General features: G+C 40.7%; 2 protein-coding genes across 2 annotated transcripts in view; one reads left to right on the forward strand and one right to left on the reverse strand.

The window, feature by feature from the left end:
- The first annotated feature begins 1,325 nt into the window (after positions 1-1,325).
- Positions 1,326-6,888, forward strand: tmem267 (transmembrane protein 267). Its single transcript, XM_084046847.1, has 3 exons — positions 1,326-1,354; positions 3,942-4,413; positions 5,277-6,888. The coding sequence occupies exons 2-3, from the start codon at positions 4,003-4,005 to the stop codon at positions 5,610-5,612; spliced, it is 747 nt and encodes a 248-aa protein (XP_083902973.1). The 5' UTR covers positions 1,326-1,354; positions 3,942-4,002; the 3' UTR covers positions 5,613-6,888.
- Positions 6,889-19,243: 12,355 nt separating this feature from the next.
- Positions 19,244-26,220, reverse strand: part of il11ra (interleukin 11 receptor subunit alpha) — a 97,926-nt gene continuing 90,949 nt past the window's right edge. Inside the window, exons 10-12 of the mRNA XM_084046899.1 lie at positions 22,239-22,341; positions 20,769-20,848; positions 19,244-19,479 (exon numbers count right to left, since the gene is read on the reverse strand). Of these exons, the coding sequence (XP_083903025.1) occupies positions 20,770-20,848; positions 22,239-22,341 (182 nt within the window). The 3' untranslated portion in view covers positions 19,244-19,479; position 20,769. The remainder of the gene's footprint in view (positions 19,480-20,768; positions 20,849-22,238; positions 22,342-26,220) is intronic.

The raw sequence follows: 26,220 nt of genomic DNA on the forward strand, positions 1-26,220 counted from the left end.
CTTTATTATTAGGGTTTTATTATTGAATTTTATTGCTAGAGTGTGATCTGGGTGCAGCTGTGCTCCTCGCTCCTCGGGGAACGTGGCAAAGTATCGCGAGACTGTCCACCATTGCCAGTCTGACAACCAAATATCGCGATACTACATAGCCTGAAACGATACCTGCCCCCGTTTAGATGCCTCAATAAAAATATGTACTATGCACATCGAAAAACCAGTGATCACAAAACTGCCTGTGATCTGTCTCCTTTTATATTCCTGAACCGATTGTATGACAAAGGTCGCAATCGTTCCGAAATAGTGTTTGTTCATAAACTGGTCGAGCTGGCTCTCATTCACTGCCATTTATTTAATCGAACTTCCGGTGCGAGTTTGCCATCAATGAACAGCGTTGCCATGTCCGCTTTTTATAAGCGAATTTGGGCTTTGTTTTTCTCTAAAGTTGATTATAAATATTGGTACAGTAGTTGCGGGTTTTTTGGGGCTTGCTTCTAACTTTAGAAGCAAGTATAAGTATAGTAGTGTGTCTATATGTCCCTGACCCCCCCCCCCCCCTCGAACTGTTAACTCTACATATATTTTTGTTTTTCTTATGTTTAAACTGTTTATATGATGTTCTGCATAGTAGTGTATATCTGTATAGTTGCAGATGGGCGGTCTGTGGCCAAATACATATTAATTGTAGGGTCCTTGACATGAAAATGTTTGAGAACCAGACTGAACCAACCACTGATCTGAAACAACATTAGACATGACTTATTTTGGCCTTGTTTTCATAGACCGGGTTGCTTGTTTCTCTCCTACAGTCTGGCAACACTGCCCATGAGCGTTATGACGCATGCGCGGCGTCCCGCGCGTCCCTTCCTTCTTATCTAAGTCAGTGTTGCCATGTCGGCTTATTATAAGGGACTTTGGGCTTATTTTTCTGTAAAGTTGCTTGTAAAACATTTTAGTTGCGGGTTGCGTTTCTTTTGGGCTGGTTTCTAAAGTGTACTTGCGTATTTAGGCTTGCTTCAAAACAAATTAATTATTTAAGACAGTGGTTCTCAAATATTTTCATGAAAATGTTTTGTGTCATGTTTTGTGAGGGAGCATTTGTGTTAAAATGTTTATTCCAAATAGTCCACATTTTATTGCAGGTTTTTTTTAAATCCTCAAGATCTTCAAGCTCACGTTGTGAGATTGCAGATCGGCTATTTTCAATTAGCCGATGTTTAAAGTACTCATGAGTCATGTTGTGGCTTCTTTTGGGCTTGTTTTCCTAGACCGGTTGCTTATTTCTATCACAAAATGTGGCAACACTGATCTAAGTTCCTTGTCTATAATAAGAAAGGAGACTTTACTGTACAATGGGGTGAGTAGCGATGATTAACGCATATGAACCATTTAAACATCTAAATTATGAAAATGACCCGATGACTAAATGAAATATGGTCAAACTGCATGCGCTTGTTTTCTTTCGTCGCGTGTTATTTCTGGTAGAATTCACCGTGAAGGAGGAGGATAAAGCGATGCTAAACATGACAGCTTCACTCCGCCTACACAAAGCATTCACCTCTTCATATAGGAGGATACAGGATAGGTGGGCACTAGGGACATCTGGGCACCTCGATGTCAAATTGGTCTTAAGTAATGTAAAGCACTAACCCTAACCATTTTAATTTCAATGACCCCCAGGCTTTAGGCATTAGGCTACGGACCCCCATTTAATGGCATTTCTATCCCTGGGACCCCAATTTATATTGTAAAATCAATGTTAATTTAACTCAGAGCGGGTCCATTTGGTTCCATTTGTACACTCTCAGAGTTACAACCCCACAAGGGTCCATTTGATTTCTAGCCATCATTTAGCTGGGGACCCCCTGGAACCCCCTCAAGTACCCCTGGGGGTCCCCGGACCCCACTTTGAGAACCAATGATGTAAAGTATACACGATGTGAACATGCACAGTACATCATTATCATCAGACTTAACTTTATCGTTCAAATTTTCTTCCTTAAAATCAGGTTTTGAGGCAATTTGTATATTAGACGTTAATTGTCGAATGTTTAAGCATGTTCTAATCATGTATACTTTACATTACTTAAGACCATTATTACAATATTTTTTACATTTTGGACAAAATAGCCAAGTTTACATTGAGGTGCCCACCTATCCTGTTACCATCAAAGGACGCGTATTAACACAACAAAAACACCAACGGAAACATCTGTTAGTAAACCTTGACAATTAATGCCAGTAAAACAGTTACAGGAAAAAAACAGTAGTACAAGTAGTAGGAGGTATTATAATAAAAAGGACATTCTTAATGCATACAGAAAAGGGGGAAAATATCCGCACGTTTATAATTCGTCATATGGCGGTGTCGCTCTGCCGAAAATTGCCGATCTACAAGCTCACGCGTCATGTTGCCACGCTTTGTGATCTTGTAGATCGGCTATTTTCGGCAGAGCGACTGTCCTCAGGCAGCCAACAATAGCCTATACTAGTGTAGGTGCCAAAATCCCCAAAATGATCTTGCACGTTTTCAAAAGTCAAGAGTCCACTTCCAAGTACATTTTCTTCATTTATTCAAACTAAAAGTTTCCAAAAAAGGTGAAAATAGAATCAAACAAAACGGTAGGAAAAATGTTAATGGTTCATCCTCAGCGTTGTCTTTTCTACCTGAACTTAACGAAGTTTGTGTGACCATGGCTCCTTATATACAGGACTGTAATCACACCTGTACTTAATCAAAGCAGCTGTTCTAAATTAACTCTTGATAACAGCAGAAAAACATGCACAGTTGCTTACTATAGAAATAGTTAACCTAACACTGTCAAACTATAATCTTATTATTACAAAACAAAATTGCAAATAAATAATTCTCACAATTCGCAGGTCATATGTTTTCAGATACATGCTCCCACAACTAGTATTATATCAATTTAGGTTATGATAATTGAAATCGTTAACTTAAAACCAAGTTCCAATATAGCGAGCTTTAAATACCACTAATGATTATTAACAGCCTGCATCAAACGTTAATAAATTGATACATTGTAGTTAACGTGAAAGATGAGAAATGTCTTAATAGAAAAGCAACACAATTAACATTCATAATGCCATTTGTGTTAGTCTGGAAGAGGCCATAGTGTACTCTTATGGCAGCATTGGCTCATAAGGAGTTCTGATAGGTTTACTTCATTTGCCCTACATTCTTTCTCAGTTGCAAGAGTGAAATCGACCCATATCAATATTATGCCTTGTGGCGGTGAAGACAACAATGTCTCTGCTTCAGACAGAATGAGTTTATTATGCCTGTGTGGAAAGCAAAGCCATGTAATGCCTGCCTCGTCTGACATTGAGGCTCTTGAGTCACTGTCTCTGGAGAGTTGCATCACATTACCTCTAGGCTTTTTCGCCCACCTTGTTCATTTAAACAGGGACTGCACTGCATTTTCTTTATTTGGATACACTTAGACAAGGACAGGTGTACTATGCAGCAGCATGCATGTATGCTTGAGTTTCTTACGCAATCGAGCAAAAGCAGTCAATTTTGTGACCTCATATTTGACCCTTCTGAGAACGCAATCGTGGCACTACAATATGCTTAATTTATACAGCATCATGATGGTGTCGCTCGGCGAAAATGGCAGAACTACAAGCTCACAATGCATCACAATGTAGGTTGACTACATTTATGGTACCGTAGCTTGATGATGTCCAAAATCAGCATAGATTCAATTTAATAATAATGACATCAGCAGGCATGAGTGCGTGGGTGGGTGATAAACGCCATACACAGCTCATGCCATGTGGTAACCTATGATTCACCCTCATCCTCTACCCTCTCTCTCCCCCTCCTAATATAATATCTCCCTCACTAACTCGATGATCTCTCTTCCTCCCAACCCGTCACCTCACCCTCTTCATCTCTCTGTCCCTCCCTAATCATCCAGTCAACCCGCCTCTTGCTGACCCTCGAACGGTGACGATTGGCCCCACCAGCCGCCCGTCAGCATGCAAGGGTTCTACTCCAAGCTAGACTCCTCCCCTGCCTCCGCCCCTTTACTAGGGGTGGGATTCGGAGGAGGAGAGGCTGTCCCCGTACCTCTCAGCCTCGCCGTGGAAACGGAGAAAGCTCAGGCCCTCCTACAGACATTTAGCTCCGCCTCCCTGTTGGCATCCACAGGCCTGGGGGTGTTCTGCGTGGCGGCCGACCACGCCCTCCAGCTGTCGGTCATTCAGCATCACCTGTGGCTGAGGGCGTTGCTGGACAACGCCACGCACGGATTGGTGGGACTGTGGTCATGGGCCATCGTGATTGGACTGAGAAAAAAGAGCGATCTGTATGAGATTCTATTGGCCGGGCTGCTGGCCTCTCTCATAGACTTGGACCACTTCTACATGGCTGGATCTCTGTCACTTAAGGTAAGAATATCTAACTAGATCTCTCCGTCCTTCCTTCCTTCCTTCCCTCCCTCTGTTGCCACAGGGACTTTCTTATAGGGTTTCAGGAACGGCTGGAGATAGAAGTCAACTCATCATCAACATTAACCTGATTTGCTTGCTTTGTATCCCCACCCATTGGACAGACACTTGTTTGTACCATGCACACACCTGCTCACCACGTCCAGCACTGCTTGTCCTCGCTATTGAGATATTTTACGACCAAAATGTCAAATAATGTGCTGTTCCTGGCTTTCAGACTAACAAATAAATATTTGTATGGCCTTCCAAAATGATTGCTGAAGTTTACTTCCAAGTTTCAACCAATGTCTAGCAGCTAAACCAAATACAGGTATCAGCAGCCCACACACGTCAGCTTACTTTCACTTTTCACCTTGGATCAGAATCTGGTTTACTTGAGCCGACACATTCGACCCGAGGCAAATAACCAGATAAAGAAGAGTTACTAAATCTAAGACCGCTTTAATAGATGATAATTAACTAAATGATTGCGAACGCGGAAGGAGGCCTCCGCCCAAGTGGAGCCTACTATGGAACTCTGCTCGGCTTGTGTGTGTGTCTGTGTGCAGTGCACTGCCTGGGTGCGGCCAACAGAGTGCGCCAGAGTGCAGCTACAGTCAAAACACACACTCACACACTCACACGCGTTCGCGCGTCTTACTTGTACAGTAAGTGTAATAGTCTGAACCTTTCTTTCTTTTCAGTGTTAACACAATTTTAATTGTAAGGTCAAGATGAGAAAAAGACATTCTCTGTTTCACTGTTCTTGACCTATCCTGCTGTCTTCCTCACCATCCCTCTCTCTCTCTGTCTCTCTCCCCCAGGCTGCTGTATCTCTCCCCCAGCGACCTCCCCTTCACTGCTCCTCTCTCATCCCTCTCCTGTGCCTCTCCCTCCGCTTCCTCATGTGGCTCGGACGCCTCAAAGACGCCTGGTGCTCCCTGCCGTGGATGCTGTTCATCTCCATGGCGACGCACCACGTGCGGGACGGCGTGCGGCACGGCCTGTGGGTGTGCCCGCTGGGCAACACGGCGCCGATCCCCTACTGGCTGTATGTTAGCACCACGGCAACACTTCCTCATCTGTGTTCGGTGCTCATGTACCTGACGGGAACGAGGGATGTGATCTCTACGAAGCACGGGGTGGCCATTGATGTTTAACCCCTGTAAAACGCACGCGCGCGCACACACACACACATACACTATGCTAGGCACATCTTTCTGGTAGGGGTCATGTCTGGGGCAGAAGTGGACAAGACTAGTATAAAAGTATTTTAGACCTCCCATACGGGCTGGTTATTAATATGCGTCCTGCGTCGAATCGGATAAAAAAAAAAAAAAAACATAAAATTGATTTATGTTGTGATCGACGAACCCACCCCAGAATTGATTTGGAGAAGCTTGTAAATGATTTCACTGTGTATACCGGGATGCATTTTAATTCCAGTTGAAAATGTAATCCAACACAACAACAAAAACAAAAGATTTGCTGTATTTTATGAAGCTTATGGATAAGTCACAAACATTTTTGCACAGGCTTGACCCCTGACCTGTCACGTAAGAAAGTAAGTTAAGTAGATCGGAGAGGCTTATTGTCTGTAGCAGCCAGAGCACGGGAGTCTATCCCCGTTTCGCAGTGCGCTAGACCCCTGGGAGATAGATTGCTGAGGTGGAGCAACACCTACCATCAGCTCCCAATACCGCACGACTTGCCACACCCAAGCCGTGCTACCCATTCGCTGGGTTGACGGTGCCCGGGATCGAACCCATGTGGTCAAGAGGCGAGAGCTCTACATACTGAGCTACTCGGACACTGTCACGACACATACCTGAGTCCTTATGATACGACCAGCTATTTCACCCAGCTACCAGGCTACCACACACCCCTGACCTTTGACCACTCAGTCCCACTCAGTCACCCTTTAACCACTGCTATCTCTCATCACTTTAAGGGTCATTGATGTCACAGAGGTCACATATAAGAGGAGGTTAAGATGCTGTAGATGTTTTTTTATTCAACCCTGACTGATCATAAGACTTAACTTTGCCTCAATGCTAAATACACTGCCTTTCCATGCTGTGCTATTTAGCCCAAACTTCTAGAATTGAGTTGGTATTCTTGGTCTAGAGTAGTTAATTATAATATTTAATGATTATAATAATTACTATTATTGTTATTTCTTTGTATAGCCAGTTCACAAACCGCTATAGGACAGCTATAAGTGTAAATAAAACAGAGAAAACAAAACAAACAATATTAATATATTGTTTTCTTTTTTCCTTTTTGCAGGAGTAGATCAAATAGAATGTTATATTAGAATATTACATAATATTTGATATACCAATCATTTTCATGCCATCTTCATATGAATAAATCAGGCTTATGTAAAGCCCAGGCTTGACACACAAGGTGTCTCAAATGTGGTGTAATGTTAAAGAATAACATAAAAGGGCTGGTTAGAATTGACCTCATACTGTAGGGTTAGTGGGATGAGAGAATTATGGCACTGGAAAAAATATGACCTCCTAATATCTAGCTTCTGTCATGTCACTGACCTCTATCAATCTGAGTCCCCCCCCCCCCACACACACACACACACACACACACACACACACACACACACACACACACACACACACACACACACACACACACACACACACACACACACACACACACACACACACACACACACACACGTGTTTGTATTATACTTGTGAGGATCCTTAAATACTCAATATCTAACATAGCTGACACATCTAACAATTCTTATATAATTAAGCATTGTTAGAACTCCAACACCTCATTCATGTGACACCAGTGAACTCTTGACTGACTTCTCTACCACCCCACCTGTTCAGGGAAGGTGAGCTCTATTTAAAATGAGAAACACTATCCACAGTCTTCACAAGGCTTCAGGAAGAATACTTTATGTCTTAAGAATTTATGTCAGTCTACTGTATCTATCATGGAATTACCATTTTGATGTCTACTCTTTTAAGATCTGGGTTCTGCTCTCACCCACCCACCCACCCATCTATTGAACTGATGTTCTCTCTACTGTTTCACCTTATGTTGTCCTCACCAACATGTTTCTTATTGACCTAATTTGTTCAATAAGAAGCTAAGTTTGACAGGTGTCTGAGTGTTTTTCAGCATTTTCAATGGCAACCATAATGTAGAAGCCAATTCTTCTTTTCTACTTTTCAGAAATAGACAATGGAGGCTTTGTCTTTTTTACACATGGCTAAACTTCTCTTTCATTACAAATGTTTTAGAAAAGGTTTTAAGGACTATTGAGTCGATCAGTGGTGGTGGTCTTAAGATGCTGACACTGCACGGTTACATCAGAAGCGCCTGTATGGCTCTGGCCACAAGGTAATCACACAGTAAAAAGTAACAGCAACAGTAACTACTGTACAGTAGTACAACTGTACTACTGTACAGTTGTACTACTAAAAGATAAAGATTGATAAAGGATTGTTAAATAAATAATTTTAACAAAGAAAAATAAGAATCGGCTTCTACAAAAATAAAGTCAGGTTTTGGAACTATGCAACCTGGGATCCTGTGACAGTTCATGATTTAGAATGTTTTAGATGTCATAAATGGCATCTAGGTCTTTATGTCATCACAAGGAATCACAGACATCAACAAGCATGTTACCCATCAGGTATAATGGCTGTTGCATTGGCGATAAAACGTGTGGGAAGAGAGTTTTGTGCGACTTATGAGAGGATGTTAACTGGTCATATTTTTAGCAGGTGGTGACTTTTTCCACAACGTGGAATTGAAATGACCTTGGCTTTGCTCACACTTTGTTGCATCGCTCTACAGTGGGCATGTCACATTTGTCTGCGCTATGATGTGGCGTGCAGTCTTTAACAATACACTGAAAGTGGGCAGGCATGAATAACAGTTGAGAGCACAGGACAGCTAAAGTCACCTACAGCAATTTCATCGCTGTCTAGCAACAACAAAGAAATCCGCAAGCCTGATCTGCTTCGTAAACGTTTTGTCAATGTGTCCATAGTTTTTGGTCTCATAGTTATTTTGTTGAGGGTCACAAAAGAGATGGGATGGTACCTTAATGCCAGACTGAAATGTGTTGCGTCCCCTCTAGCTGGAAGGAATAAGCTAAAATAAAATGTGAACGTTTGGTTATTTATTGTTCTGAAGCTATTTTAAGCAGTTGAAGGTAATACAGTAGTCTGTGTATAGTGTATGCCTGAGAATAGTGTAGCTATTTATTGCAATTAATATATTGGTGTACATATTGTGGGTATATTGAGGGGAAGAAAATATAATTGCTGCATTATCTTTGTGAATGCTATCGAACCGGAAGTTCAACAGAGTAGTGCTGATCTACGTGCTGTTTCTCCGGTATTGACATTTTAGAGACAGATGCTTGCCTTGTGAAGTAATATTGACTTTGAAGGGAGGGTAAGATCAGAACGTAATCTCACATGAAATTATTTATCTCACGTGGAGTTAAATATTGTGTAAAGTTGGTGTATTGTAACAGAATGATTTCATTTTGGATTCCAGTGTCTATGGGACAAATCTGGGGAATGAAAAAGAAATAAAAATCTGACATCAAACCAGATGGGTGTGATCCTCATGCATGTTGTGTTTTGAAGCGGTGTACTATTAGTGGAAACTGAAAGCTTTAGAGAATTGTTACCTCTAAGCCAGATTGGTCAATGAAACAAAAACATAGCTTCTCACCATAGCTTGAAGTGCCGTTTTGGAAATGTGTAGTGTGTGCTGTAACCCTCAACAACCCCACACTCAACAACACTTGACTCTGAACTGAAAACAAACAACTCACCTCTCATCAAGTCAGCCTCTGGTGACATTACTGTCACCATTTGTTGGAGGTTGGAAGAACATCTCTGTTAACACATCCTTGCGAGGACGTTTTTGATGATGGTGGTTGTAGTGCCCATTGTTGTCCAGTAGGTGCTGTCACTGAGCCGCAGTAGTCATTCAGTAATCCTGTTGTCACAGTGGAGTAATTACTGGTTATGCCAGCCGCAGAGGGGACAAAGCACGTGACAGGGAGAATCTTCTCATCCCACATGCATGAGAAGAGTACTTTGACATCTTGAATTTTTGTTCATTATCATTCCTTAGTTGGAACTCACATTGTGGGCAAAGAAAATCTACTGAGCTAAAACTCAAAGCGTTGTGGTTGCTTATTGAATTTGTTAGGGAGCAACTATGAGAGACAAATCATTGCTGAAGAAGCCCCATGGTGGTTTTAGAGGTTCTTTATTTGTGAGTTTTGTTGTCAGAAGGTTAACACCACATCCTTTTATCTCCCTGCAGTTACTTCTCTCTCTGACATCACTGCCTTAAAGTACATTGTTATTGTGACGTAAAGAATAATATTGTGTCTAAACAATGTTATCGGTACATTTAGTTTTTACTGGGGTTGCGGCATAGGACTGGAAGGTATATGCTTATGTCTAGTTATTGAAAAGGTTGGCAGTTGCACATACATTGTGCAAACATACACAAAAATGCAAATTCTTATTTATTTATTTATGTATTTATTATAACGGGTAGCAAACCCTAAACTCTGTTTCTGTAGTTGGTGATGTGTTAACTTAGTGTTGTAACCTAACAAGACAAGAGATGACCTGCAGTCATACAATGTCATAGACATTTTATCTGCATTTGTTCATGCAGGCCTTCTCTTCTCTTATAGGGTTACTTGGTTCGTCATGGTTGTGAATACATTACTTTTACAGGGTGATAGGGCTTAGTTAACTGTCATTTGGCCCAGCCCCTGTCATCATATTGTATTGTTATGTAATTTAGATTTATTCAAATTGTGACTTTGTCTGACACTACACACATTTGCCAAAATGTCAAAACAATCTTTGAGATTACTGATTGGAAAACATGGAATTTTAAAATGGAGTAAAATTGTGTGGGAAACCCACTTAACACAGGTTAGCGAGTTCTTCAGACTTTCCACAACAAGGACACCCTGGAATTGTTGGAAGTAGAGAAGTACTTCCCTAATCCTAAAATGAATGTGTGAAATGTGTGCCAGGGAAAAAAAGTTCTTCTTCTTGACACAAATTCTTTACAAGGCCATGATGTCTCATGCTGAAGTACGACTTTGGAGCAATGCATTTCCACTGTAAAAAAAAAAATCTTTTTCTTTTTGTTGCTCTTGGAGAACTATCAGAAGCCACAGGGAAGTGTCTTCAAAACTAGTACAAACTATTCACTTATTCTTATTTAGGCTACGGTAACAGTTTTAGACATGAAGCTGCAGGATAAATCACAGTCACTTTGGGGTTTAGAATTGCAAGGCACGCAATGAATACCTACTGCCATCCTCAATGAATTAACCACCTTTGTCAGTAAATACACCCAGACCCACTCTAATATGGCTGCTTTGTGTTTACATAATTATCTTTTCTTGATGCAACGTTTAACGTTACATAGAATTTTGCACATTAATTTATTACAATCTTTGCATTTTGTTTTGTATTTGTTTAATCTAGTATTCTCCATGTCAACCTTTTGGTTTTAATATATTTGCAAAGTAGACAGATAGTAACAATGATGGTTTTAAAGTTGTCTTTTTATCTCAATAAAAAATAAATATACACAGTACAAACCATTGACCCATGTCTCTGTTTTAACTTTGAGTATGCTGAACTTTAAAGTTGCAACCCTTATTATAATGAATACAATGTTATTTTAATCATAGAGTAGCCTATGTTAATACAACATAAGCACCATGCTACTATAAAATTAAATGAACTAGTAGGTTCAATTAACAATTTATCACCATACAGTACGAGGGTAGCCGATGTCAGGCTGATATAGCTTAGTATGTGCAGTGTTAGCCCTGGAATGGCTGTGATATTACATGAGGGCTTACCTGATTATGCAAGGTTTTGAATTTCTCCTGTTCTCACCAGGATACTCCTGTTATTTGTTTTATTCTCCTGGACGTCCCATGTTCTTCAATTTCTCCTGTTTTGGCGGGATTCCACCCTTTTTGTGTGTCAACCGGCTCAACCCATGATGTCTCAAAGACCCATATAAGACCTTTCAGGTAACACAAGGGGTTTCTTACCATAATAGGCTATATGCGCAGCAGCCATATTGGAAGGAAATTGGGCCTTCACAGGCGTTACCAATGATACTAATGAAGGCTCTGTTCCATTAGCACAGTGGTTACACACCCGTAAGGGGCCATTTGGAACCCCCTCAAGGAACCCTGGACCACACCAAAGATTGTTAATATACGAAGATACGCATTCTCCATTGGAGCCACTAGAGGCGAAGTGGTACACAAATCCTACAAATGGTCTCCTAAGTAGGCATGGTTGTCTTTAGCTCCAATCGGAACCTCACCCTCCGCTGTATAGCTCCGAGATGAGGTTCCATATCGTTCTCTGCCGTTCGGCTGAAAAATGTCCGCACATTTGCCACTTTACATGTTTCTTACCCCTTTCTGCACATCGTATCCAAAAAGTAAAGGTATTCTGAAATGATCACAGATGTTTGAAATTTTAACTCACCATAAAATCTAACAAACGAGTTGAAAAAAGCACTTTATTCGCCTCTCTCCTCCGCCGGTTACATGTTTTTAAGACATTGCGCAAGAGTTGCGCCCATAGAGATAACATTACTGATTCCCCTACTGGTCAAATGTTGAATTGCATCTTCTAATGCATAATATTATTGAACCGGCTGAGGAGAGGGGCGAATAAAGTGCTTTTTTCAACTCGTTTGTTAGATTTTATGGTGAGTTAAAATTTCAAACATCTGTGATCATTTCAGAATACTTTCACTTTTTGGATCGGATGTGCAGAAAGGGGTAAGAAACATGTAAAGTGGCAAATGTGCGGACATTTTTCAGCCGAACGGCAGAGAACGATATAGGACCTCATCTCGGAGCTACATAGCGGAGGGAGAGGTACTATATGGGGCTAGGTTGTCTTCTCCCCCGGCTCTTTTATTGCTACTTTTAACTTAACTACTTTTTAATGGATCCTATGTAAGTAAAGCCTGATAAAAGAAAAACTCCCAAAATCTACCAGAATACTGGAAATTACATCTACCAGCGTGGTCAAGAGCCCCCCCCCCCCCCTGGAAAAAATCTCCTGTTATCAGACGGTCTGAGGTTGGCAGTTATGTGTTTAAATCAATCACTTCTCAGCCAATATTCAGGATGGTGGTCTCACAACTCCACGGTGCTTCGACACCATCAAAACTCTAGTGGCAGGATGTTACATAGAGAACCATGGAGGAGCTCCTTGTGTCTTAGGCATTTCCAGGTTCCTGATGTTGAGGCTGGGGCTTAATTGCACACCAGTGTCGCACACAGAAAATAGCAGATCTACAAGCTCACAACACATCACGTCGCAACACGTTGTGAGCGTGCATATCTGCTATTTTTGGTGTGTGACGCAATGAGCAACAAAGTATAAATCAGGTATTCGATCATGCCTGCCTCCGGCTTGGACAATGACTTAATCAATCAGATGCCAATGTTTGGAGCGAGGATGCATCCAGGATGTTTTGAATTGTTTTTTCCTCTCTGAAGAGGATGTAGCTGAAAATAAGATTGTGTTCTGCACACTTGTTTTGGAGGAGAACCCACTTTGAGTTGACGTTTCCTTCTACACCCTCTTTCACAACAGTGGTGGCGCATGTTTTGTAATCCTGACCAGTTCTGGGTGTTGAAGTCCCCCATGAAGGATGATTTAGTCATCTGTTGCGATGCCTGACATGGGGTGTTGTCTAGACTGGCACAGAGCAATTCCATGTGGTTGCTGTCCAGCTTTAGCTGAAGTGTTCAGAGGTGCCCTGGGGCAACACACACACACACACACACACACACACACACACACACACACACACACACACACACACACACACACACACACACACACACACACACACACACACACACACACACACACACTCTTTGCTGTGTCCAGATAGATTGTGAACCTCACCAGGACAGGATGTACCCCCCCCACCCCCCCTCCCAGGCTCCCACCCCTTTACGTGGCCTGGGCAGGAAGCACAGCTTCCGTTGCCCAGGGTTGCCGGGGCGACGGAATGGAGGCGTTCAGTCCTTTCATCTCCTCCTGTACTCATTGTCATCACCTTGTCTCTCCTCCTCATCGCTGCGTTTAGTTTCCTTTCATTTCATCTGCTCCCCTGCTTTCATCTGTTTCCTAACCAATGAGAGGGACCACTTCACAACAACATCTAAATTACTGTATTTCGAAAATAGCCCAAGCTATTGGGGACTGCTTTTGAATGTTGCAACTTTCGGTTCAAGAATTACAGGCAGAATATTTGGCCACACATTTGAAACAAATTGGGGTGTAGTGACTGCCTTGGGTTACTGGCAGTAGTTTGTGAGATATGTTTCTAGACACACACACTTACTACAAGCCCGCTGTTCATCGCTTCTCCTTCTCCTCCGCCATGAACTCCATTTATCACCTCTCATCTCATCACCACCTCCTCCTGCCCAATCTCCTCTTCTTAGTCATCTATTTGATCTCCCCACATCCTCTCTCCTCTGTATCCTACTTCATTCACATCCTTTACCTGACAGAAAAGATGATGGGTAGAGAGACAGTTTGATTCATGCAGAGGTGGGTGATCACGGATCATGTTATTTGATCGTGTTAAGACTGGAATCAAGCTTAAAACACTTACAAAACTAATGTATTGTCAACTGAGAAAGGCACTTTATTTAGTTGAACATACGTTAAATACTTTGTGACCAAAGCATAGATAAGGCTTCATGATACAGCCAAGGAGTAATTATAGAACAATAATATGGGTTTGTGTGAAAAGATGAGTTGTGCACAACGTACTGAAGTACTAATACTTTAATCTTTGTTTGAATCTTATTCCATCAGCATTCTTATTGTTTTGAAATCTTAGTTCTTAAGTAGTCGGACTACCGTGAAAATATACTGTATGTTCGTTCGTACCACAATTACATATTTATCCTCTTGAGATTGTTAATAAAATGTATTTTATAGCTTACTAAATTTTTTGCCATTGGCAAGTTCTACACACCAGTTACAATAGGGTGATTGTGTTTCTTGGTACGTATGTTTGCCAAGTTATTACAAAGGTGCAACTACGGGTTTATGGTGTAAAGTATATTAAGTTCAAGCTAAACCAACTCTAATGTTGGTTTAGCTTGAAAAACCAACATAACAAAATTATCCCTCTGTTTCTCTAGTTAGACTACAGTGAAGTGGTAATGAGGGTATGATATCTTAAAACAAAATGAATAACAATTATTTCTATAACGCATACCTTTCTAAAACATATTTAAAGGACCAAATAGCATTTTTACATGTCATTGTCCATTGTCAACATTAGGTTATAAACCTCAACCACTTTTTCCCCCAAACTATATTTATCATTGAGATACATTTTTGTCCATATTCAATTAAAGTTACAGAATGTACCTGGAAATGTTTGTCAATGTTAAAACTCACTGTATTATTAAACACCCTCTTGAAGCTAAACTTCAGCCCAAACTTAATGTACTCATTTGAATGTAATTACAGTAATACATTAATTTTAGATCAAATGAATTGCATAGTGATTTTCAAGAGGGTGAATTGCCTACATTTACAATGTGAATGGCAGTGAACAACATTTAAAATGTATTCTAAAATATTCTAAAGTAGCCTATACACTTTTTTCTTTTTTTTAAGATGGGGCAATGTCTGCTAATGGATGTAATATAATGGACAAATTAAATGTGGTTTGGGAACAGTGAACCATACAACACCTAGTGGCCACCTGTATGCTATTACAAATTGCTGTTGGCCAGGGCCACTTTATTGTCAGCCCAAAAAGATAGGCTTTGAACAAAATTCGGGCTTAACATTGAACAAACAATGCAACCAGTCTCCTTTACAGCCTGCTAGAATAGAATTGAATATTTCATAGCATATTACAGTATTTCTTACAGAGGAGACAGTTAGAACAAGTAAACATCAACATGGTTAACATTATGACAAGCTAAGAACAATACAAAATAAATTCATATATTTTACTGATGATCTGAACACACCTATCACTAAAAGCAGCTTGTAAAACGTATTTCCCATGAACTGAGCTTCCAAATCAAACCGGTTTGGCTGACAAATGGATAGCAGAACTGTAGGTTTTTAATGGTACCACTGACATCATCAAACCAAACATGTCCAGCCATCAATAGAGGGCTGTTTACAAAAGAGCAGTTGTTATCTTTATGTCTTTGTCGAGGGGCTAAATGACCATACCGGTGTCAATACATGTCATTGTCTATTCACAGCTTTGGCCATACATCAAACATCATTTTCCAATGAATGTGTTTATGTTTAGACTTTGCTTTTGTTAAAAATGTTGTCCTAAAAGTATTAAAACACTTCCAAACTTACCTGAATAATCGATTCACAGCTGACCAAATGGTTAATGAATCTTGGACAATTGAATTTAGTTTAAAAATATATTTTCTTCAGGGACAAATTCTGGCTAGATTTTTCAAGTCAAAAACACAAAATGTAATAACATAATTTGACAAATTATCACCCACAAATAGTCATAGCGTCGTCCCTACTGCAGCAATGTCAAGTATAACATACGAAACCACCGGTATGGTCCTTTATAAGGCAAGACTGCTTATTGGCAGTCCCTTATAGAACAATTAGGTCAGGCACCACAAAGAGACAAACACTGACTTTTGATTGCGTTTCAGCAACAGAGACATGGAAACAGACTGATGCATTGGAAAGGCATGCTAAAACACAATGTGATAAAGAAAAGAATATTCAATTAAATAGCAATGGCTGTGTCCATGCTGGCTGTAACTGAATTACCTAGCCAATCTATCTGATTGTAGGCAGGCTGTTGCTCTCAATTGACTGCTTATAGATATGGGAAATGAAGATCAATTCGCTCTATAAACTTGGGAACATTGCCTATACACATAGTCTTGACTTTGAATGAATTTCAAATGGACCAAATATCTGTATTGCTTTGTATTTTTCTTTCTTTGTAAAGGTTTCTTTGCAAATGCTACCATATACACTGTGCTGAGTAAGAGGCCAACTCAAGGGTTCATCCCACAACCCAATGTTTGAAAAACCATTAGAATCAGAATAAAGCGAGTTGGATGAAGACAAACTCATCAAACACATTGTCATTTACAGTAACCATACAGCAACAGAGCTTCATATAACTGGGAAAGAGACGGATGAACACAAACACATACATAGTGTCATATCTTCACAGGAATGATTAAGACTTAGTCACTGGGCCAAAAAGGGTCTTTCAACTGACATCTCTAGGCCAAAAGGGGTCTTTCAACTGAGATCTCTAATCAGCCTCCCATGAGGTTTTTGTATATCTGGAATTATCCAAACCGAAATAATATAAAGTAATGAGTGTCAATGGCATTGCAATCTGATGTTGCATTTACAGTACAGCTTAATTATCTATGAAAACAAATATGTTGTTCCTGTCATCTTGTTTTTTTCTTTTTCTTTCAGTTGGATTGACATATTTGCATCAGTGAGTGTTGCTGAAAAGTCAAATGTTCAAATCCAGAACAAGATATAGAGGGAATTTAACAAAATATTTAGCACATTTTTGCTAATACTATACAATCATAAACCATTTCAGGCAGCAAAATGCGTAATGAATCAAATGTCCCAGGACTACGTTTAACACATACCTGTGAAAACTAACTAAAGAATCATATATATGAGTATTTCTTTTCTCTACATATAAACATCACTGATAGTAAAATGTATCTCATAATGATTAATATACAATAATATACAAAAAAAGCTTCAACTGGATCCATGCATAATATGTAGAACTAGCTTGAAAGAACATACAGTTGTCAAACCAGTGAAATGTTTGACTAGATGCACCTTTTGTTTCTGAAACAAACTACACAGTCAGTCAATCAATCAATCAATCAATCTATCAATCAATCGGTGATAACTACACAGCTTTGGATCATAGAACATAACCACAAAAACAACAGACAAGGAAAAAGAAAGAAAACAAAATTACAATGTATGTTTTCACAAAATGCTAAAATGTATCATTTCCATGTGGGTCTGAAAGCTTTCTTTGAATTTAGGGTAATGATCTCTTCTTTAAAAAAGGAAATATACAAATTCCTGCCAGGGTTGCAATATCGACAACAACATTGTGATATTTTCCCTGAATGATGACAAATTGCAATATTTGCAGTTGCACACAAAAGCTTTGAAATCAACTTCTTTCTCGTCTCTGTGAATCTTCTTTCACCCTACTCAAGGTATGCGTGATCCAATAGCAAAGCATGTCATTCTAAAATGACAATAATATGCAACAGCTCCATCAGGATTGGCAGAATGTTTTTTAAACTTTGCTAAGTGGATTAGGTTGGATCTGTACTACAATATACTACAAACTATAGGATCTGAAATTATTTCTGCATCCCAATTTCTTAAAGAGTGTAGGAGTCTAATTCTGATTTACATAAAACCCAGATTTAACACTAGAATTTCATATTGTGTTTTTAAAAAGATTGCTCAGACCATTTTCAGAAATAAAGATATGCTAAAAATGTTATATCTATGGTTGAATAGTCATAGTGCTGGTGGTATGTGAAAGGCCAATAACTCACTTATATCTCTTGCTCTCTTTTCAGCATTTATATATCTCTCCTCTGTGTGATACAGCCATCCAGATACAATGGATGGGTGGATGGATAAACAGAGGGAAAACAAAGACAACAAAAATAAACAGAAGAATGAGACAAAACCAACATTAAACATGTAACAAACAGACTTGAGAAAATATACATAAATTTAACGTGTCTTCAAACCCAAAAGTAACAAGCCCACCCACCTCCCCACCCAACATGCTCTATGTCCCGCCCACTTGTTTAGGTGATTGACAGCAGCCTCAGCCTATAACAGGCCACTTCATGCCTCTCTCCGGAGGCTGTAATGCCCCTGGTTGCTTTGGTGACAGACTGACGGACAGGGAGAGACTAGCAAAAGTTCTATTTCCTTCACAGCATTGTGTTGGCCGGTCGGTCAGTCAGTTAAATAATGGATACACATAGTTTATCCATTTCTTCTCACAAAAGTTCACCAAAAAAAAAAGAAAAATAATAAAAAAAAGAAAAAGAAGAATTACAAATCGAATCTGAAAAACTAAAGATTAAAACTAAATTAAAAAAAATTGTATCGGAAAAAAGCTCAATACAACCTCCCCAAAATAAAAAAAATAAATGAAAAAAAAGATGTTTTTAATTAAGAGAACAAACAGGTGATTCAGTGGAAAACCGCACGAACACTTGTGGGTGAGGATCAGTCAAAGGGAGAGAGGCAAGTTGTTGTTTATGTCCATGAAAATCCCTCTATTTAGTATATTAAGTCTTATCTTTGCATATAAAAAAATAAAAAACAAAAAAAAAACTCCTCTCCTCCTGTTTGGCATCAATACTTCCTGTCATGTTTCTAGTCCAAAGTTGAAAACTTGACCAGCTCACCACCATGGCGCAAGAGCTCTCGGCCCCCCCCTGAGGCGGGATAGAGGAAGCTTACCAGTCAAGCTTGGGTAACGTAGTTGGCAAAGGATGATCACAGAGCTGCATCGAGTTTGCCTGAGAAAACTGACTGTAGCGTTCAGAATCACCACCTCCACATTGCGTTGTGGGAGGAGTCAGGTGAAGTCTGCTGGTGCAGTGTGGGTAATGCAGTTCTGTAGTTTTTCTTTTGTTGCTCTGTACAACCCAGCAATGGTGACAACTGCAAAACTTACCACATGTCAGCGTTTATAATTGCTAACCTTGCTCTGCACCGTTCTTTTTATGGGATCGCGGATGGAGTCTGAGTGATGCATTTATGGTTGTAATTGTAGGACGGTCAGCGCACTGCAGTGGTAAAGGCTGGAGGCTGGTCCTGTTGAGGAGCCCTAGAACGGGCCGACGAGTAGAGGACGCTCCATTATGACCTGAGAGACCGGAGGAAGAGGAAGACAGATAGGAGAGGAGAAGAGGAAAGGAACGAAGGCAGGAAGTAGCAGGAAGGGAGTGGACAAAAATGGAGTAATGAGACGACAAGAGAGGATAATGTGAAGAGGGAGACCAGCACATACGTGGGAGGAGAGAAGACAAGAGCATGAGAGAGATTTAAGAGATGAGAAGGAAAAAAACATGTATAAATCAAACCTAATTAAACAGCGCCTTGACAGCATGGATTGAAATAACAACATTGGATATGATATATATAGGACATGCTTGCAGGGTTATAATCTGAGTGTATGTGCGTTTTTTGTTATGTTTGTAATCACATGTTGGCTGGCTGTCTGCGGGGTGTTTGAATGCTATTTACATCAGTATAGTGTCTGGCTTTCACTCTCATTAGTGGTCATTTTGTGGCGGCTGCTTAGATCCAAAAGAGGCAGCACTGTGTAGAAATCATTAGTACTCTAATTAGCTCTCCCACAAGGCCTCTTACTCACCCCGAGCTCTACAAATATCCACCGAGAAGGGAACTGAGGTGAGAACAGAAAAGAGATGGTCCATGAACTATGGCCGTCTACAGAAACTAGTGAGTGATAGTAGTGAGTGATCTAGCACAGTGGAGAAATCCACCGGAAAATTCAAATAAAATGTTGATTTCGCATTAGAATAGTTTTATAGTAGAGCCTATAGCAGTGGTTCTCAAACTTTTTTCGTGCCAAGGACCCCCAAAATGATATGTATTTGGTCGCGGACCCCCATCTCCAATATTTTGTTCTAGGGGCCCCCCAGAAGCAAAGATTTGAGTTACAAATGTTCGCTTAAAAATATATATATATTCGAAGATCTTTCTCAACGATTGCAGCTCATAGCACGGCACAGAGTGCCGCCCTATGAGCTTGTATATCTGCTATTTTTGAATGAGCCAAAGTATAAAAGGTAAAAAATATTGTGATGCTATATAAACACATTTTGCTGGGGACCCCCTGGAACCCCGCCAAGGACCCCTGGGGGTCCCCGGACCCCACTTTGAGAACCAACGGCCTATAGTATTAGAAGGATTTTGATTATATATGATCAGACAGATAATAAAAGTGAATAAAATCCCAAAGATTATGATGTACATTGGGGAAAAAAACATAAATGTATAAATGAAACCAAATTAAGCCCTTGACAGCACAATATGTACAGTGTGTGTGTGTGTGTGTGTGTGTGTGTGTGTGTGTGTGTGTGTGTGTGTGTGTGTGTGTGTGTGTGTGTGTGTGTATGATTGTCTTACATTAGATTGGCATGGACTTCATCTTGACCATGGATGTGAGTTCCTGTTTGGTCACATGATCACGCCTCCTTTGCTTCATCCTGGAGACAGCCAGATACAATTAAACATTATAACAGCAATAGCTATAATAATAATGAACATTCACAAAGACAACAGAAACATTGCGTCTGATCAACGCAGCAAATGTGGTGGCCATGTTTGTCAAGATGAGTTCCACAGCGAGGTCACTCACTGTGACAGTTCAGTGTGCGGTGGCACTTTATCACTTTATCAGCCCTACCCTAGGGCTGATTCTTCTTATCAGCCCTGGGGTTGATTCTCTTGGTCATGGGTGAGGTACTGTAATTGAAAAAACTACAGAAAGGTGGTAACTGTTATCAACCCGAGGGCTTATACATCAGTGTAAGCTCATAGCCGCGGGAAGTAGGGGTGCTGAAGGGGCTGCAGCACCCCCTGAAAATAATGTATGAAAAGAAGAAAAAAATATATGAAAAACATTTTGCATAATGTGCCTGTTGTCGTTGGTCGTTATTTGGGGGGGATTTAGTGCAATATGTGTTCTGGAACCGAATTAACCAAATTAAAGTAACAACCCCCCCCCCCCCCCCCCCAAAAAAAAAGTAACAAACCCGGGGGAAAAAAGCAAATATTCGCACGCACATGCTAGGCACGCAGCATCCTTAACCTAAAACGTCTTCCCGCGGCCCTGTGTAAGCTAACGTGCTAGCCTGATTATCAGCCTGAAGCTGCATGGAGCTTCTGTCTGAAATTGGCTGCAGTGTCGGCGATTACCAGGGGGAGGGGATTCAAATTTCCCTAAACCAATCACAAGAGATCAACGGATCCGCCTACATCTGACGTCATCGCACAACTTGTTTTAGCAGATATTCGCTGATTGGCTTGTCGTTAGACCCACCCCCACCTCCGACTCTCATTGGAAGGTACTTTTTGGTATCGAAGAAAGTCCTATAGGCTCACATTTCTACACCAGACCATGAGGCAGTCCACTCAGAGAGTGGGCGGGGTCTATGGTTCGGAACCAGGCTACTAAAGCGCCACAGTGGGCTGAACTGTCACACTGTGAGCGACCAAAAACTGGCCACCAACACAGCGGCTGTGGATGATTTGGTAAAAATTCTCGACTGAGGAGTCACAGGAGTTTATTCGTGAACCAAAACACAAAGTGGAAAATGGAGACATCCAACCGTTCACGGCATGGCTGTGTACCAGCAAATGTGACGCCCACCTGCAGCACCTGCTATGTCCTCAGCCAACTCCCTCCCCACACTGTCAGGAAATCCCACCAGGACTACCATTTCGTTCACCATGGTTAGTTCCCCATTGAAAGTAATGCTGTGTGTGTGTGTGTGTGTGTGTGTGTGTGTGTGTGTGTGTGTGTGTGTGTGTGTGTGTGTGTGTGTGTGTGTGTGTGTGTGTGTGTGTGTGTGTGTGTGTGTGTGTGTCTCTCACCACATGACTAGGATGAGGGAGAGGACGGTGGTGAGGATGACCACAGAGAAGAGAACCAACAGAATCACCAAACCAATATTACCATCTTCATCTAACGTAGAATCTAGGGAGGGAGAGAGACAGAGAGAGAGAGAGATAGGTTTGATTATCTTCATTTAATGCGCTAAAACTATAGCAACACTCATAAAATGACTAGAATTCGACTTGAACTAAATCTCAATCCATTCCAACCTCAGGTGTGCCATAAGAGCAAAATGGCCACCATGTGAATTATGTCAGAGGAAGAAGACACAGAGAAAACAGTTTAGCAGTTGTAAAGCAAGAACAGGACAGTAAAGTGAGAGAAAAAGACAGAGAGAAACAACAAGACACGGTTCAATAACAGAGTTCACATATCTCTGGGTTGTTGCCTCGTCCCAGTGTCAACCACAAGAACCATCTGCCTTTGAAATATGTAATGATAATCATATGCTCGCTAGAGGCGTGTGTATGTGTGTATGTATGTGTGTGTGTCAGTTTGAATGTGTGCGTCTGCATCTGTGAGCATAATATACAGTATGTGTATGGGAGTGTGGGTGGTGGTAGATGTGTGTGTGTGTGTGTGTGTGTGTGTGTGTGTGTGTGTGTGTGTGTGTGTGTGTGTGTGTGTGTGTCTTCTCTCTGTGTAGTTTTAATTACTCTCCCGGGATAAGTTAATTTGAAGACCTTCATTACTGCTGTCACACAAACAGACATTCATCATACTGGAGAGTAAACAAGTCTCTATTACACGCACGCACGCACGCACGCACGCACATACACACACAAACACACACACACACACATTCAGTTATGTGTTACTGTAAGTGCGTGTGCATGCACACAAAGACAGTAAGATGTGCAAAGCCAATTTACACGTATGTGCTCATGACTCACATAGCCAAATGTGAAAGCATACGAACACAAGCAAATAGTGTACCCACTGTCCGTCACGCACATGCGCACACACACACACACACAAACACACACACACACACACACACACACACACACACACACACACACACACACACACACACACACACACACACACACACACACACACACACACACACACACACACACACACACACACACACACACACACACACACACACACACACGACATCTGGTCTCCAGCAGGCTGGCTTAAAGAGATCTGATAAAGTCAATCAGAGCTTTATTCAGCCATCAGCTCTGCTGCCAACACTGTGTGTGTGTGTGTGTGTGTGTGTGTGTGTGTGTGTGTGTGTGTGTGTGTGTGTGTGTGTGTGTGTGTGTGTGTGTTTGTGTGTGTTTAGTACATGCATGTAGTTTCTTCCAAGAAAGTGTGAAAGTTCCAGGAAATAGAGGACAGAGTGACATAGATCTTATTACCTACTTATTATTATTATTATTATTATTATTATTATGTTTTTATTCTATGTTTGTTGGACATTATTAGCACAGTCTGGCAGAGCATTTAACTGCACACATACCTGTATGAGTACATGCCAAATAAATCTCTCGAATTTTGAGAAAGACAGAAGGGACAGAAGGGGGTCTTATAGTGTGTTGTAAATGTAGTCAAACAAAAACAAATCACAAAAAAAAAACAGTCCAGTTCAAGGGACCTGATTTGTCAAACATATGCATACCAGCTGAGTTTTAGGAGACCATAAGTCACTTGGCCATTCTTCATGAGAATATTTCTCAACTGCATCCTTGGGGACCCACACTATTGCTAGTTATCTATTCTACAAAATAGTTGACTGGTTCTTATCTCTGGTGCTGGGGACCCACGCTATAACTAGTTATCTGTTCTCCCAGCTAGTAGGGCTGTCATGATCATGCACTTTTACTTGACGTTTAATCCTCATACAAATAATTGTGATTTAATTGTGTTTTTGGCATTGAACATTGGAATGTACAATTACATTTATTTGACTTTTAAATAAGCCCACATTCAGTGCCTGCTATTCTTCCATCCACTTACGTTGATACGTTTCGTGCTGTAGAAGCCCCAACGCGGAAGTGCATGTAAACAAAGCGTGCGTGCGAGACGGCGGAGGGTCCCGACTAACGCCTGGAACAATAATATTTCTAACGCGATCCTCCATTGCAGAGTGATCGCCGATCGAAAACGGCTCACTTCCACCACGTTAAAAAGAAATGGAGATATTAAGCTTTTAGTCAAGGAGTTAACATTGGAGCGGCCGACCGGAAGGATTTTTGACATGGATCCACAGCCGGCCTCTCCTTCTCAGAGACTCCTTGGATGATCCCAAAGTTTCGTTAGAGCGCCCCACGTGGGCCCCACGTATAAAAAAAAGAATGGGTCAAAAACGGTCCGGACCGTTTATGGCACACAATGTGTTAATAACTTTATACTTAAAAATAAAATAAAAAATTGTGGAAATAGCTACAAGCTCACATTCCGTGGCATAGTGAAGCGTTGAGAACTCGTAGATCTGCTATTTCTCCTAATGTTTGAAAATGTATGAATGAACAAGTTTCAACATGGAAACAATTATGACGATTATGCAAAATAACTGTGGTTATCTCAAATATTGCGATCAAGCGATTATGTAATTATAATGATAGGCCTACCAGCTAGTTCACTGGTTCTTAGGGTTACCCACACTACTGTAGTTATTTCTCTTCTACTGGCTAGTTAATTCTCGCCCTCCGCCTCTCTGTCTCTCTCTCACACGCACACACATTTATTTATTTTTTACCCCCAACATTGCAAACTGCATTAGAGACAATTTTAAGCTAGTACACATTGTATGAAGGACACCATGCCCAAATGGTGTAATTGACCTCCATTATGGGCACTTCACTGATGCAGCAGGAATGGAGTGCTGGAGCTGTTGTGGCTATAATAACAGTAAATAACACTCAAGGATTCGCAGTATTATTGACACAAAAACGATGTCCCTTCTTCCTGTCATGTCAAAAATAGAAAAAGAAAACATCATGTATTTGATGTCATAATAATGGTGGGGGTAATGTAATAAGAGTCAAAATGTTTTTAATATTACCTCCCAGTCCCTGCATGCCCTATAAACGCAAATTTCTCTCGGTTACTGATTAAGTTACAACATTAGTCGGCTGGTTAGCGTAACAACAAACTAACAAATCGTCCCTCCAGGCTATGGGAGGTCTGAGAGAGAGGAAGATAGAGTGAGGCAGAGAGAGAGAGAGAGAGAGAGAGAGAGAGAGAGAGAGAGAGAGAGAGAGAGAGAGAGAGAGAGAGAGAGAGAAAGAGAAAAAGAGAGAGAAAGCAAGCACTACTTGTAGGCCCCTTCATGAATGCACATATTTTAGATGGTCTAATAATGCACTCATTTCTTTGATTCCAATTAGCCTGGATGATCTATCAAACTGGCATGACCAAACCTACGGGAAAAACACGAACACCTGAACACGAAGTAACAGGATTAAGCTATGCTAAAACTAAGTTATGAGTGTCGCCGTTTCCTGTATCCGTTGTTTTAAATTAAAAGCCCTCCAGCATTGCATGCATGATTCAGCCATGGGTTCTTACCTAGTCTTGTTTTAATAGTCATTATCATTGGTGTTATGCTAAGTTTCATGTAAGGTTAACGTTTGTGAGTTTTCAATTCAACGAGTGTATTGCCCCAAACTAATATTGAACATTACTTACATTTTAACTGTTCATAAGTGGCAATGGTATAAGTGGGATTATAAACTCTGAGGCGTGCGGTTATCTTCAAATAATTCACCCTCTGCAGAGTTGATAGCTCTGCCTCACCGTTGATTATCCCTTACATGTACAATTGATGATCACATCAACTGTACATTGTTGCTGATATTAAATACACAATGTTTTGAGCCATGATAAATAAATTACAAAATAATGCCAAACACACACAAAGCATTATATATCATAGAGATAAGCTTGAATTTAATGTAATGTAATCTGAAACGTACAGTATACATACTGTACGTAATGTGTGTC

This window comes from Gymnoscopelus microlampas (genome assembly GCF_963454915.1).
Source record: "Gymnoscopelus microlampas genome assembly, chromosome: 21".
NCBI classification, from domain to species: domain Eukaryota; kingdom Metazoa; phylum Chordata; class Actinopteri; order Myctophiformes; family Myctophidae; genus Gymnoscopelus; species Gymnoscopelus microlampas.